The sequence below is a fragment of the Anomalospiza imberbis genome, chromosome 3 (assembly GCF_031753505.1).
Source record: "Anomalospiza imberbis isolate Cuckoo-Finch-1a 21T00152 chromosome 3, ASM3175350v1, whole genome shotgun sequence".
Taxonomy (NCBI): Eukaryota; Metazoa; Chordata; class Aves; order Passeriformes; family Viduidae; genus Anomalospiza; species Anomalospiza imberbis.
The window spans coordinates 43,743,197-43,757,095 of record NC_089683.1 but is presented as its reverse complement, the minus strand read 5'-3'; the positions used below and the strand labels follow the sequence as shown (position 1 = coordinate 43,757,095).

The 13,899-nt window shown below is 46.7% G+C and overlaps 1 protein-coding gene across 1 annotated transcript in view; it reads right to left on the bottom strand.

The window, feature by feature from the left end:
• Window positions 1-13,671, bottom strand: part of LIN28B (lin-28 homolog B) — a 99,537-nt gene extending 85,866 nt beyond the window's left edge. Inside the window, exons 1-2 of the mRNA XM_068184165.1 lie at window positions 13,229-13,671; window positions 3,284-3,332 (exon numbers count right to left, since the gene is read on the bottom strand). Coding sequence (XP_068040266.1) covers window positions 3,284-3,317 — 34 coding nt within the window. The 5' untranslated portion in view covers window positions 3,318-3,332; window positions 13,229-13,671. The remainder of the gene's footprint in view (window positions 1-3,283; window positions 3,333-13,228) is intronic.
• Window positions 13,672-13,899: the final 228 nt, after the last annotated feature.

The window sequence follows — 13,899 nt, the reverse complement described above, 5'->3', positions numbered from 1 at the left end:
ATTCACTGTATGTTCTTCGGTGAACATAAATGAACTACTACAAAACTACGTAAATAAATGAATGTAAATATATTGGTTGCAAAGTTTTTCTTAGGTTGCAAAATAAGTGCAGATTTTGTAAAATGGAGGGGGGTGGGATTTGCAATGTGTCTTTACTGAGATTTTCAGGCCTCCAGTATTAGTGGAATTAAGGTTGGGGTCACTGGACTGGTCACTGGTGTCAGATGTTATCGACTCATTCATTTCCTGCAAGAGACATCAGCCTTTCAAGTTTTGTGGAAGGTAGAGAGCTGTTGCCAGCTGGGAACTCTCCGGGTAAAAGAAAAAAAAATTAAAAAGAAAAAAAAAATGAACCCCAACCAATACCCTTTCAAAATTCATTCCGAAAGGAGGGGGGAAAAGGTAAGACTATCCTACGGAACAAGACAGTTCGTGGAAAAAAACAGTTTAATGGTAATAGTTTACTTTTTAAAAAAATCTATTTCTATCCTTACATTTCGCCAAACAGATGCTAAATTTGGTAAAGACAATTATAGGAAGCTGGAATCATTGTCCTTCCACATGCACAGCAAGAGCTCGCTTGAAACTATGTAACCAAAACCAGTGGTGTTGGATTTCCTATTTGTCACTTTCCTAAAGCTTTTAAAGTCCTAACTTCGGTTTCTTCCATTCCCTTGAACAAAACCAAAACAAGGCAAAAACCGCACAACCTCCCCCCCGCACCAAAAATACTACTCGCTTTCTCAAAAAAAGACCCCCATCTCAAAAAAAAAAAAAAAAAGCGAGAAACCCCAAATCCTAAAGAAAACAGGGAAAAAACCAAACCAAACCACAAAAATCCAAACAAACGACGGAGCCGCGTGCATTTGTGCATTTGACACAGAACGCGTGTTTTACACTTGAAAGCAGAGCTCGGGGTGCTGCTACCACTTCCCATTTCAAAGCATAGCCAGCGCTCCTCGCCGACGGGCAGGCAGGAGGGGCAGGGACGGCGCCGCGGCGCCCCTGCCCCCTCTCCTCCGCTGCCCGGGCTGGGCTGCTCGGCGCCGCCCCGCCGATGTTGGACCGCCTAAGATGCCCGTCGTGTTTTTTCTACACGGTCTCTACCGACACCGGCTCTTCCTAGATGTGCGGGCGGAGGGGGGCCTTTCCCGCCGCTCCTACGGCCGGGAGGCTGTGCCGGTGCGGAGCTGTTCCCGCCAAAACCCTCTCACCTACATTTTGGGCGCCAAAGCCGCTTTCCCTTTCCGCCGCCGCGCAGCGCCCGGGTCGAGGCCGGGGGTGGCCACGGGCCCCGCTCCCGGCGCGGCCGTGCCGCTCGTGGCGACCAGAGGCCGCTTGCCACCGCTGCTCCTCCGCCGGCCAGGGCCAGAGTCGGGCGCCCGCCCGGCGCGGAGGCTCGGGTGTCTAGCGCCCGCGCTCCGTCAGGGCCCGGGAGGCGGCGGGTCTGTCTCCGCAAGCCTGCCCTAAAGCCGGGTTTTGACCTCGGGCTTTTGTTTAGCACTTCCCAGAAAACGCGGCTCCTTCCCAGCGGGGACGTGGCGGCGTGCCTTCCCGCGCCTTTGGGAGAGCAGCGTCGGACGCGCTCAGGACACCGCCAGGTCCCCTTGTCGGGCTTATTACCCTCACTTTAAATCGCGAGCATTAATAGCAGAAAACATGCAATTTGTAATTATTTTTTATTTTTCAAACAAAACACAGCGCCGGCCCAACTGCGCGCTGCCACGGCTCGGATCGAGCACGGACGGGATTTGCCCGACGTGCGACTGCGGGTATGAAGTTATAGGCTTTATGGAGGCGCCTTCGCACCGCGCCCGTCCCGAACCGCGGCTCTTTTCGGGAAATGCAGTTTCAGGGCGCCGAAAGTAGCTCTCTCCCTTCCCTCCCACCCGCCGCAGCAGCAGCTCGATTTTTTAGCTTCTCGGGCGCTCCTCAGCCGTCACACCCAAGGCGGGCGCTCTCGGATGCCCGGAGCCTGCCCTGCTCCCTCATGGGGACGGGGCAGCCCTCTCCGAGGTTCGCAATCGCCGCTGCTCGAACTGGGGGTCGTAGCGCGCTTCCAAGCGTGAGCTTTACGAACACGTTCTGTTGGAAGCAGAAGCGGCGGCCGTGGGTGCGGCGCGGGCCCGCCCTGCCGTCCGTGCATCTCTGCTGGGCGTGCCGGCGGTTTGCGGGGGACTCCGAAAAGTACTGTCAATTTTACTGTGATCCCGCGCGGGATCCGCGGGCAGGAGAACGCGGGAGGCGCTCACTCGGAGAGCTCGGATGCAGGATGTGGTCCCACGTACATTAATCGTCTCTCAGGTGCGGATTTGCAACTGACAGCGGCCGCTTCCCCGGGGGATTTAAGGAGGCTCTGGAAGTCGTCGCAGGAGACCGTCTGACAGGGCTAACGCCCCGCAGTGAACACCGGCCCCCGAGGTGGGACCGGCTGCACGGCCCGGTGTCACCTCTTCGCCTCCCGCTCGGCAGGCGCAGGACGATGAGCGGGCGGGTGCGCGCCTCGGGCGCTTTCGCTCCAGCTCGTCTCCTCAGGCGGACAGCGCGGCTTACCCCGCCTCATCCTCCCCGACGGGCAAGTGCCCAGGCGCTCTGCACTGCGGCATCCCGGCGGTGACACGGACAGCTCCCGCCCCAGCACAATACCCGGCGCCTGCCGCCGCCCGTCCCAGGCTGTCCACCGCTGCAGGGAGCGCGTCCCGCGGGGAGGGCTTACGAGTGTCCCCGGGACGCGCGTCCCTCCCTCAGGGGCGCAGCGCCGCTCCGCGGGGAGCTCCGCGCCCCGGGCCGCGCATGCGCCGCCCCGGGCGGGCACGGCGGGCGCCCGGGCAAGGGCATGGACGGGCGGGCAGGGGGCTGGGCAGACGGCACTGCTGAGGCGTCGCGATCGGAGGAGGTGCGTGGCGGTAGTGTGACTGCGGCACGGAAATAACTCCACGACTTTCAATTTTAGTCAGTGATTGAGGTGTGTGCGCCCACCGCCGCGTCTGCCGGGGTGGTGGTCCCGCAGCGCTCATACAAAGCCGTGGGCTTCCACCATTTGCGACAGGTATGTGACATAGGGTTACTGTAAATAAACTTTCCTTATGTAATTGTTTATTTTTCTTACAAAAGCAGAACCCTCAAAACTGCATCCAACAAGAACTCTGAAGCCTGTGCACAAAAATAGCGATTCTTCCCCATCCCACCCAATGATTACGTTCATGAGAGTCAGCGGGACAGAAGTGCTAAGTACCTCAGTTTTACACAATCAGCCACGTAAGACGCTGGAGAGAAGACTGACCTGAGCCTGAGGAGACCTTCTTGAATGACCTCATCGTCTTCTGAGGAACCTAAAATCAGAGAGCTGGAGTCAGTACCGCGTACACTGCCCCAGAGTACCGTATTTAATTACCTCATCTCCAGTTTAACGGCTCATTAGGAGGCCATAAAATGCCAGGGCATTGACTCTATGAAGTGACCTGTAAACCTACTGTTTGAGACTTACCTAGCTCATCAGAACCACAGTGAGATAACCAAGGTGTAAGAAGAAAAATCAAGTGCTGCTTTCCCCCCGGTCCCCAGCACCAGTAAAAGCACTGCCCCTTTCATTTATCTCTTATGAAAGCTACACAGTTGATGACAAGAGGGAAAAGACACAGATTTTCAGATATTGGAAGGTGTTATTTTCCTTTATCAATATTTAATTGCAGTAGGTAATCCAAGAACTAGTGAGTTGTCTTTACTATGCTTAAATTGTACATATTAAACAATCAAGTCATACCTCGTATAAGATTTAAGAAAAGCCAATAAAAATAATTTGGATTTTTTCATGGTCGAAATAGCAACTCAATGTCAACTTATGAGTATCAACAGAAAAATGCTTTTAGCATTTTAAAAGACTTAGACTTATAAAACTGCAGAGCACAGTATGTAGTAATATTAAATTCTAGGCCTCAATCTAAACAAAATCAATCATACAAATACAGATGTGTGACTTGTCTGAAACTTCATAAAAGGTGTACTTTTGCTCTAATTGAAAAAGACCATGCTTATTTTGTATAATGTCAACAAAAATATCACACAGAAAAATAACCGCTGCAGATGGCATGAAGCATTAAGGAGTTAATGCTCCTTTGTTTTGGAGTATACTTGTTACTTAGGCTGTCCAGTTTGCTTAATAAATGAAGGATGAATATATAGAAGCATGCACAAACCCACCTGCCACAAGCCTGTCCTCCTGTCACCCTCTACTGTCTTTTTGAATGATCTATGTTAACTAAAACCCATGCAAAAAGAAACAAAGAATTGCAGTATCAACTTGTTTAGATAAAAGTCCAATTCTCTTCTGTTTTGGAGAAATCTGAATTTTGTCTTTTTTCAAATTTAAGAGAACATCTGGACAGCTATCCTGCTCTCTTACTAAAAAGCAAAAAATAAAATTTGATATCCTACTAGGAGTGAGCAAAGTCAGAAGAATGAACAAAGACAAATGAGAACCATTTTTCTCTAACTTCTTTTCTCTTACAGTCAAATATCCTGAATCCTTTCCAACACCAGAAATAGGAAAGGGGGATGGTAGAATCATTATTTTCAGTGCAACCCTGGCAAGCTGATTCAGTCCCTCTTCTTTTGTAGTAACTAAGTTTTCCAATGGAATTGTGTGGACTTTTGTCTAGTATTAAACCTAACTCTGCTTTTACACCTTCAAGCACTGAAGCCCAATCTCTTGTATCTGCTTCATTGTTCTGCCAACCTGTGGCTATCTGGCTTTTGTGTCTTTCAGATTTACTTGCATTATTTATGCAACATAATGAAATATGCAAGCATAGAGTAAAGGATCTGTTCTTGGCTTTGGAACATAGCCTACTTCAGTTTATGAAGGGATTAAAAATAAGTATTTGGAGGAGTGGTGTTGGGATTCAAAGGAGGAAAGTACAGTTCTTAAAAACTGTAGCAGAAAACAGGACAAGTCCAAGTTGTTGTTTTCCGTATTGTCATTTCATAACACATTTTTAAGCATCACATATACTAGAGGGTCACATAATTGATTATTAAGCAGAAAAATGGTATCTAATTTTTTTTATAGTTATTATAAAAAGCTTCCTGATACAATACTTAAAGCTTGGCATAAGATGTGTTAGTGTAGAAGAGTTTGGTCATTTCAATTCTATGAACTCATGTAAATAGATAGTTTAAATGAGAAACTATTCTGGCATGTATTTTACTGTATCCTACTGAAAGACATACAAAATCAGTCCCTGATTTAAATGGAAACAGGTTTGGGCTCTGCAGTGGCTCATGGTGAACTCTCCTGTGCCTGCTTATGCCTGTACAAACCAAATAATTATTTTGGCATTTTACTTCTGAAACTATCTTGGTATTTACATGAACTTTGTAACTTCAAGTAAGTAAATAAATGCTGCTGAGGAACTGTGTACTAGACAGCAAGATGCTTTCAGAGAAAAAGTCACTAGCTTTGAAAGCAATCCTTATTTTAACTAGGCATTCACAGCTTGTGGAAGGATACTCTAACAGTAAGCATGAAAATTAATGGAAGAGAACACCATATGGAATTATTGCTGGAAAGGAAATACAATGAAAAGTGTAGTATCAGTTAAAGGCACACTGACCCAACAAATGTAATCCACTTTCCCTTACAAATAGCACATCATGTAATTCAACTAACTTTACAGCTTATATAATCCATTTTTGACAACTTACCAATCAGTAAAAAATAACAGCAAGTTTGCATCTATTTAAAAGTAATTATCTGAGATATGGATTGTTTTGAATTTGTTACCTTAAGCAGGTTTGCTGCCAAAAGATTTTGAAACATTGTTTGTTTGGAAGAAAGTAAAGCAGACATAAATAGTTACTCCACTTAGGTAAGACATATGCTTTCCTCCAATAGTAAACTGAAAAGAAAAATTAATATGTTAAACTTGTTTCTTTCACAGTGGTAGCCAGGGGACTGTTTTCTTCCAGAGTAAAGCCGGCAGTATTTTTTTAAAGAATGCTGGGTACTGTAAGTATGATTAGAGAGTAGAAGATCTAGAAAACAAAACCCACCAATCCTTTATTTAATAACAAACAAGGAAAATAGTGATGCAAAGGAATAGGGGAAAATATTCCAATGTTGAAAGGATCTTCTTTCAGTTAACTCATCAGGAGTGAAGACTTAAATGGATGAATGCTGCAAAATATACAAAATTTTAAAACTCTGTGGACAGAGTTTTAAAGAGCATAATAAGAGCATAAAACATGAGCTTTTAAAATGTATCTATATACACATACACACTCTCCAGTTAGATATAGTAACAAACTTTGCTGTCATTTGAACCAGTCAGTAAAAATTAACCTTATTTACTGTTTTGGATTGCTGATAGAAGCATTATGCACACAGTATTTTTATTTCAAATCTCACAAATGGAGTGTTGTCTGACACTCTGACTTGACATGTTTTACACAGATTCCTCAATGTGCAATTCTAAATATTGGATTTCCTCCTGAAATGTTTTGATTGTTTAAACTTTTTTTCCCCTTTTCACTTAATTCAGTTCAATATAGTTACTTTGAAACGCATATATAAGAAAATTAAGATTTCCTGAAAATGTATGCTCAAGTGTTAATGTCCTTATGTAATGACAGTGAAGATAAAGTTGAAAGCTCTCACAATTTTATTCTTTGTTTAGCCATAATTTTCTTTGCTTTTCTTCCACACTCCTGTTTATACACCATTACCAGTATTTTTCTAGCATGTGAAGATAAAAGCAAGCATGTGTGAGATATTTAAAAATATTTTCACAATGCTGATTTAAGAAAATTAATTGAACTACCAGCAAATGAAAACTTAGCTTTCTTTGCTAATTTCACTCACTTTTGTCACTATCTGAAGGAGGGTAACTACAGCTTCAAGTAAATAACACAGCTAGGCAATAGCCCAGATACGCTTTTTTTCTGATATAAAAGAGGATAAGCATATCTTAGTTTTTAGGAAGTTAACAAACCAACATCCAGTTATACACCTTCTAATTATGTGTAAGAATACAATTTGACTACAGTGAGAACTGGAACAAAGAAAGGTAAAATGTGTTTCCACCATTGTTAGGAATCTGATTCTTTTGGGCAATAAAAAAGCTAATGAACTCCACACAATATCAGAATGGGAGCCAATGAAAGTCTAACAACTCTAGGATCAGAGTTTCTCCTCAAAATTAAATGCGACTACTATATTGACAATTGTTTTAGCAATAAAAACTATTGAGCATTTATTTAGTTTAAAACATTAATGATGCTTAACAACGGAATATGCTGAACACGGTTATTTTTGTTTAAAGGATTGAAATTACTTATATACAATTCTCATATTTAGTGTATTTGATTTAGTAAAATCTACAATTTCTTATGGTCTGCATTTGAATATACATATACTAAACAATGATCATTATTTAATAAAAAGCAATGTAAACCAGGTATATTTCAAACAATATTTTGTGATTCAAACATGAATTTTTTTAAACACAATGGATCACTGCTGTTCTACTTCCTATATATTTAAAGTATTTTGTTCCTAGTTTACTGTTAGCAAAGGCATTTGAAATTGCTACCCACTGATTTGCTATACAGCAAATGAAACAATGAGAAAACTACCTTGTGATCTTATTACGTTTTCAGATGAATTTTTCTTTGTACTTCTTAAATTACTTCATGTCAGTACTTTGTAAGGAAAAGCACTTTAAAAGCCCTAATTCTCAAATCATAGGTATGCAACATTTTTCAGAGCTCGATCACTGATTTATTACATATAGAGAGTAAGATATTACTTCCCCACTTGTTAACTATTTGCAAATAAAACAATGCCAAATGAAGTACTGAAAAAAATACCTGCTAAAGGTCAACTTAAGAACGAATATTATGACAAGCTAAATTCAGTATTTGTATAACTTACAACTTTCACTCAGGTTATAAAAATACTACAGCCAAGTAGGATTTTAACATCACCCCATCAAAAGTGATGGCACTACAAGTTTATTTTAAAAAATGAATAATTTTTATTAACTTTTATAAAATTTTTATTATGGTTTGTTCAGATCCCCTGAGCTGTTTTACATCAACACTTGTTTTGATGAATTTACACATCTTCACATCTTTTCCTTTGCATAGAGCTTTTGTCTTATTTGCATATTCTATTTACCTACAAACCACAGAATCTTGTTTCTTCATTTTTATTGGGTTTTTTAATCACTGAATTATTACTTGAGAGCACTACTAATGGTGGATTTTATAATAATTTGTATTTTGCAATATGCGTATCAAGTACTGATATGGATAGTGTCCATTAAAATAATCAAATCAAACATTGTAGAAGTTAAAGAGCAGATGAGTGTCTGTATTTTAAACACCAATATCCACTTTCCTAGAAGAGTGGATAGTTCAAGGCACATCCTTCCCATTTCAACTGGAGTAGACATCAGTCCTGTATGTCAATGGCTTCTGACTGAGCTACTGATTAAAACAACCTAACAAATAAAGTAATGCAATGGTCACTTTTTATAAACTTTAGTGGAGAGAGGTTATTAATTCAAACCAGAAAAAAAAGTAAACAAGAACATCAGTGATACACAACTAAAATTCACAATCTCTAAAAGAAAATATGAAAACTTTAAAAACAATGTACACATCAGTAGCTGAAGTAGGTACAGGACATACAGTATCTGAAAAGAAAGCAAAAACCTAATATGTGATACAAAATTATTAATGAGTGAGGGTACAAAATTTAAAAGTTGAATTTCTAGTAGTTATCCTTAGGTGTTTCATTATTGCATGTGGTCAGCCTATAGAATATTTGTTAAATACCTTCAAAATATTTATGAAAACTTGGTTTAGTCTAAATTATAGATATATATATAACTGATATATATATTACTGATATAATCACTGAAACTTCAAATTGTTAGAATGCTGAATCTTAGTGCATATAATAAAATAATAATCACATACACATACTAGTATTAGGTCTCTCTAATTATTCCATATGGACATACAGAATCCTGCAGACTGGAAGTAGGATTATGGGGAAAGTGGTTTGCTAGAAACTATAAGTATGTGCATGAATGCCAAAATGAATGGACCTGCAATCTAACTTTATTGAAACAATAGCATAAGCAGGATTTTTTTTTTTTTTGCTAAAATCACTGGAAATCAGAAAATGGCTACACAACCCTCTCATCTCTGAAGTAGTAATATTAAGTATAGATGGTGGATTAATACATGTTAACTTAAGAAATGCATTTAAATATTTTAATTTAAGACAGACCCATTTTTGCATCAGTAACAGCACAAATAATTCCCTAATACAACTACATTCAGGAAAATAGGGAATTGTCTAAAACTACTCCTAGGTTTCTGTTAGAATTCACTAGTTAAATATTCCAGTCCTTACTCTTCTGTATAATTAAGCTTTTGTTAAACGATGAAAAAACTAGAAACTGATTGCTTGAAAATGAGCTGCATGACCTTTGTCCTGGTTTGTCACCTCTGACCTTTAATTTGAAGGTCAATTCATTCTGCATATCAATTAATTCTATTTTTAGAAGAACTTACGTTTTCAGAATGTGTATTTTTAAGTGTTATCCTCCCATATGAAACATACTATGTTGGTTTTGATTTTTTTTGTCAGCCTCTACACATCACACCAGAGGAGCATATTTGCTTTTTATTGTGCAGCTGTATTTGAAACATCCAGTGTGCAATTACAAAAAATGAATGCTTGTCTCTAAGGTGAAAAAAAGCTTTTAATTTTTTTTCATGTAGTAGAGATGTTGCAGCACATTAAAGTGAATAGCAAAAATCTGCGAGACAGCACACCTTTCTAAATTTGTCTTTTTTTAAATAGAGGAAAAAAGGAGAAAACCTTATGCCTGTGTTTGCCTTGCTGCTAATGGATACCTGCTTTTTCCTGAACCTTCCCTGTGCCATGAGTGGTTATTTCGTTCCCACTGATGACATGCTGTTTTGATATTCACTTTCAGAAGGTCCTTTCATAAACTGAACCTGTGGTTAAAAATAGCGAATACCAAGTTCTTGTCTAGTTGCTGGTTTCATCCGCACACTTCCATTTCACATAGGTAACGTTAAGCTTCCCAAGTTGGCTACAAAACAGTCTGCGTTGCTGGGAGAGTTGTGTTCCGAAGGAGAAAGCGCTGTAGTATTTGCCATTGATTTTGCTGTCAGCATCCGATTCTGGCGCGATGCAGCGTATTACATAAAGGCCGTGGGTGACAGCACTCCCGTGCCGTGACCCGTGCGGGGCAGCTCGCCCCCGGCAGTGCCCGGGACGGCGGGCACGGCAGTAACATGGCCGCGGGGTTCAGCACCGCGGACAGCGCCGCGCCCACGGAGGAGGGGCCGCGCCCGCCGCCGGCCCCCGGCGCGCCCCGCGGGTCACCGCGCTGGCTGCCCGCGAGCCCTCCGCCGGCCGCGGGGGATGCGCGGCTCCCCGCCCGGGGGAAAGCGGCTCCTTTGGAAGCCGCCTCCCGGCCCAGCGCCCTGCTCGGAGCAACGTGCGGTACCTCGCCTCCCCGCCCGAGGGTCGCGCAGCGGGCTTCAGCTGCCGCTCAAACAAAACGCGGCCACGGGCTTACAAAGCACAAAAACAGGAGGAACAAACGGCTTAACCACTTAGGCTTTAAAATTCACTTCTGCGCTCGGCGATGCAATACGAAACACTGCGTGTGACCTTACCACTGCATCCTGCAAATGGCCTACACTGCAGCTGTTCAGGCCTAGGAGGGAGAGCATGTGGGGTTTCCTTCTTCATTTACCCTCTCGTGAAATTCTCAGTACATGCCAGCTAATAAATTTTCAGATTAATTAAAATTAAAAAAAAAAGTTTTGATAAAACTGAGACAGCAGCACATGTCCTTTACAGAATGTGTTTTAAAATGATTGGAGTAGAAGGCAATTACTTTTGATCTACACACACAGGCAGAGAGGCAGAGTATTTAGTACAGCTGCATTTCTGTAACTACTGCAAGGGACAAACATCAGATATAATCACTACCTTGCCATTACACACATGATTCATTTGACTACAGCAAAGGAAACTTGACTTCCTGGTGTATTAATAATTTAGGTCATAATTTAATTCAACATAGATTCTTACTACTCTTATACCAAAGGGAAAAACAAATCATCATCCTTGGAAGAATTATGGCATTGCTGCATGTATCACAAATAATTTTTCAAACAAGTTTGTCCGTATTATCTCCTGTGAAGCTTTAAGAGTTTTTGTTTGTTTTTCTCAGTAGTGTGTTTTAAAAAATAAATGCGAAGCATACAAGTATCAATTGAAGAGTAAACATGCACTATTGCACTTCAGTACAATGTTATATCCAGATACCACTAAAAGTATACACAACTACATTTAAATTAACTATAACCAAACTTAGGTGTAACTGGTTCCTTAGTGTCTGATGACTTGTCCACGACAGGACACTTCTCCATATTTGCAATTTCTATGCAAGATGGGAGATTCCAAAACAGGTGGGGAAAAAACCACAGCCCTGTGAAGGGCCTATGTCAAAAGAACAGCAAGACCAGTTACATAAGGAAAATGAGTAAAATCTGCAAACAAATCGGTGTAGCATGCACTACCGTTTTGTCCCATCACTGCAAGATCATCGCACATCATTTACTCACCATCACTAACAAACTAATGACTGGTAAGAGAGAAACAAGTAAATGAATCAAATCTCTTTAGGTAATATGTTTATCAGATTAAAATGGGTAATACCCTCAATTTAAAGCTAAAAAGATTTAAAATTAAAATTAACTTAAGAGTTTTCAAATTTATTTAGATACGCCAATTGCATATTTTATAATAGCTTGGACAAAATGCGTGCATTGCTGCCGTTTACTTATTTTTAGGTTAAGGTTCTCATTCGATAGCTGGTTATCTGACCCGCTGTATGGTGTACTACAGTGACACAACAGCCGAGTGGAGCTGCCGGCGCTCAGACGCGGTCGCTGCCCGCGGAGCCCAGAGACACCACGGCCGTACCCTCAACCGCGGAGGCAGCGGCCACGCGGAACCGCGGGCGCGCAAACAGGGACAGGAGCAAGGCGTGTTGGAGGCATTTCGGCACTTTATTTGTTCTCCCCCGCACCGCGTCCCGCACCGTGCCTGGCGGGCACCTCAGAGCCAGCCGCGGGGCTACGTGTCACAGAGCCCTGGAGAGCCCGCCCGTCCCCTCGCCGGCAGGGACGCGCCCCCGGCTCCAGGGCGCCGCGGCCCCGGCGCCGTCCCCGCAGCCCCGCCGGGGGCGGGCAGCGCCCGGCCGCGACCCCGCGCTCCCCGCGCCGCGGCGGGAGCTATCCAAGATGGCGGCCCCGCCGCCACTCGCGTTAAACCGCCCGCACCGCGCACACGGCGCCGCGCGTGACACGCGGCCCCAGCCCGCCCCGCCGGTGGTTACCGCAGGGCGGTCGAGCCCCCCACCCTTCGGGGAGCGCCGCCTCCGCCCCATCCTTCGCTCCCCAGCCGCCTCGGAGCGGACGCGTCGCCCGGCGGGTCCCGTCCCGCCGTCAGTCCGCTCTCCTTCCCTGGCCTTCCCTTCCGCCGGCCGCGGGCGCCCCACGCCGGTCCTTGCCCGCCCCTCCCGGCCGCGGCCGCTCGGTCACCGCCATCCGGCGGCGGCTGTCGGCGGGGCGCGGGCCGCCCCCTGGCGTCGGGCTGTCGCACCGTCCCCGCGGCCGGTCCCTCGGCCCCGGCCGCTACCGGCTCTCGGCGGGCGCTGCGCCCCGCGCCCCGCTCGACGCGGGGGGCGGCTTCGTCCCTTCACCCCTTCCTCTACCGCGGCTGCCGTCGTCGTTCGCGTTTGACGGGCGGCGCGGCCCAGCGCCCCCTTCCCTGTGCCGGCGGCTCGGGCGCGGACAGCCGGGGCCGGAGCGGGCGGGCTCGGGGCAGCGGCGGCCGGCGGAGGAGGGGGCGCGGCGGCGGCGGCGAAGGGAGAAAGGTGCGAACCCGGAAGTACACCCGCCCCGCCGCCGCCCGCAGGGAGCACCCGCGCCCGCACACACAACAATGCGGCGCCGCTCCGCCTCCGCCCAGCGCAACTTTTCCGCCGGCACTGGAGGAAGCCCGCCGGCCGTCCCCTCCCCGCGGCCGCCCACCAGCGCCCCGGCAGGTGCGGCGCCGGCAGGAGGGCGAGACCCGCGAAGGGAGAGGTGAAGGGAGCTCGCTTACCTCCCGCACGCCATGGTGGCCGGGCTGAGCGGGGCTGTGCCGGCGGCTGCCGCGGTGGCGAGGCGAGCGCGGGGGCTGGGGGGCACGCACCCACCGACGGGCGCCCCCGGCGGGGGGGCTTTGCCTTCCCGAGCCACTGGGAGGACGGAACGGAGGAGGAGGAGGAGAAAGCGAGCTGCGGCGGCAGAGGGAACCGGTGCTCCCGGCGGGAAGGCGGCGGCAGTAGCAGCCAGCGAGGAGGGGCGGCGGCGGCGGGCGGACACGGCCCCGGCGCTGGCTCACGCCGCCGCAGCCACCGCGCACCTGCCCCGCCGCCCTCCCCGCGGGCGGGCGGGCGGGCGGCACCGGCGGCTGCGCGCGGGGGCGCTCCAGGGCAGCGGGAGCCGGCGGGCGGGGCGGGGCCGGCCGCGCCCCCGGGAGCCACCCGACGGCTCCGCCGGAGCCGCCGCTCGCGGAGGGCGAGGGCCCCGGTCGCGGCATCCAGCCAACAACCTCCTCCCCCAGGCGCCTCCTTGGCTGCATATCATGGAGGCCATTTGGCACCTGTGGTTGTGTCCGGCTCCGCCGCCCCGAGGACTGGACTCTCCAGCTGCGGTATCCTCTTGCGCTGCTGCTCGCCCTCAAATCTGCCGCTGGCAAGTGGGAGGGCATCGCTCCTGTGTGGAAGATCT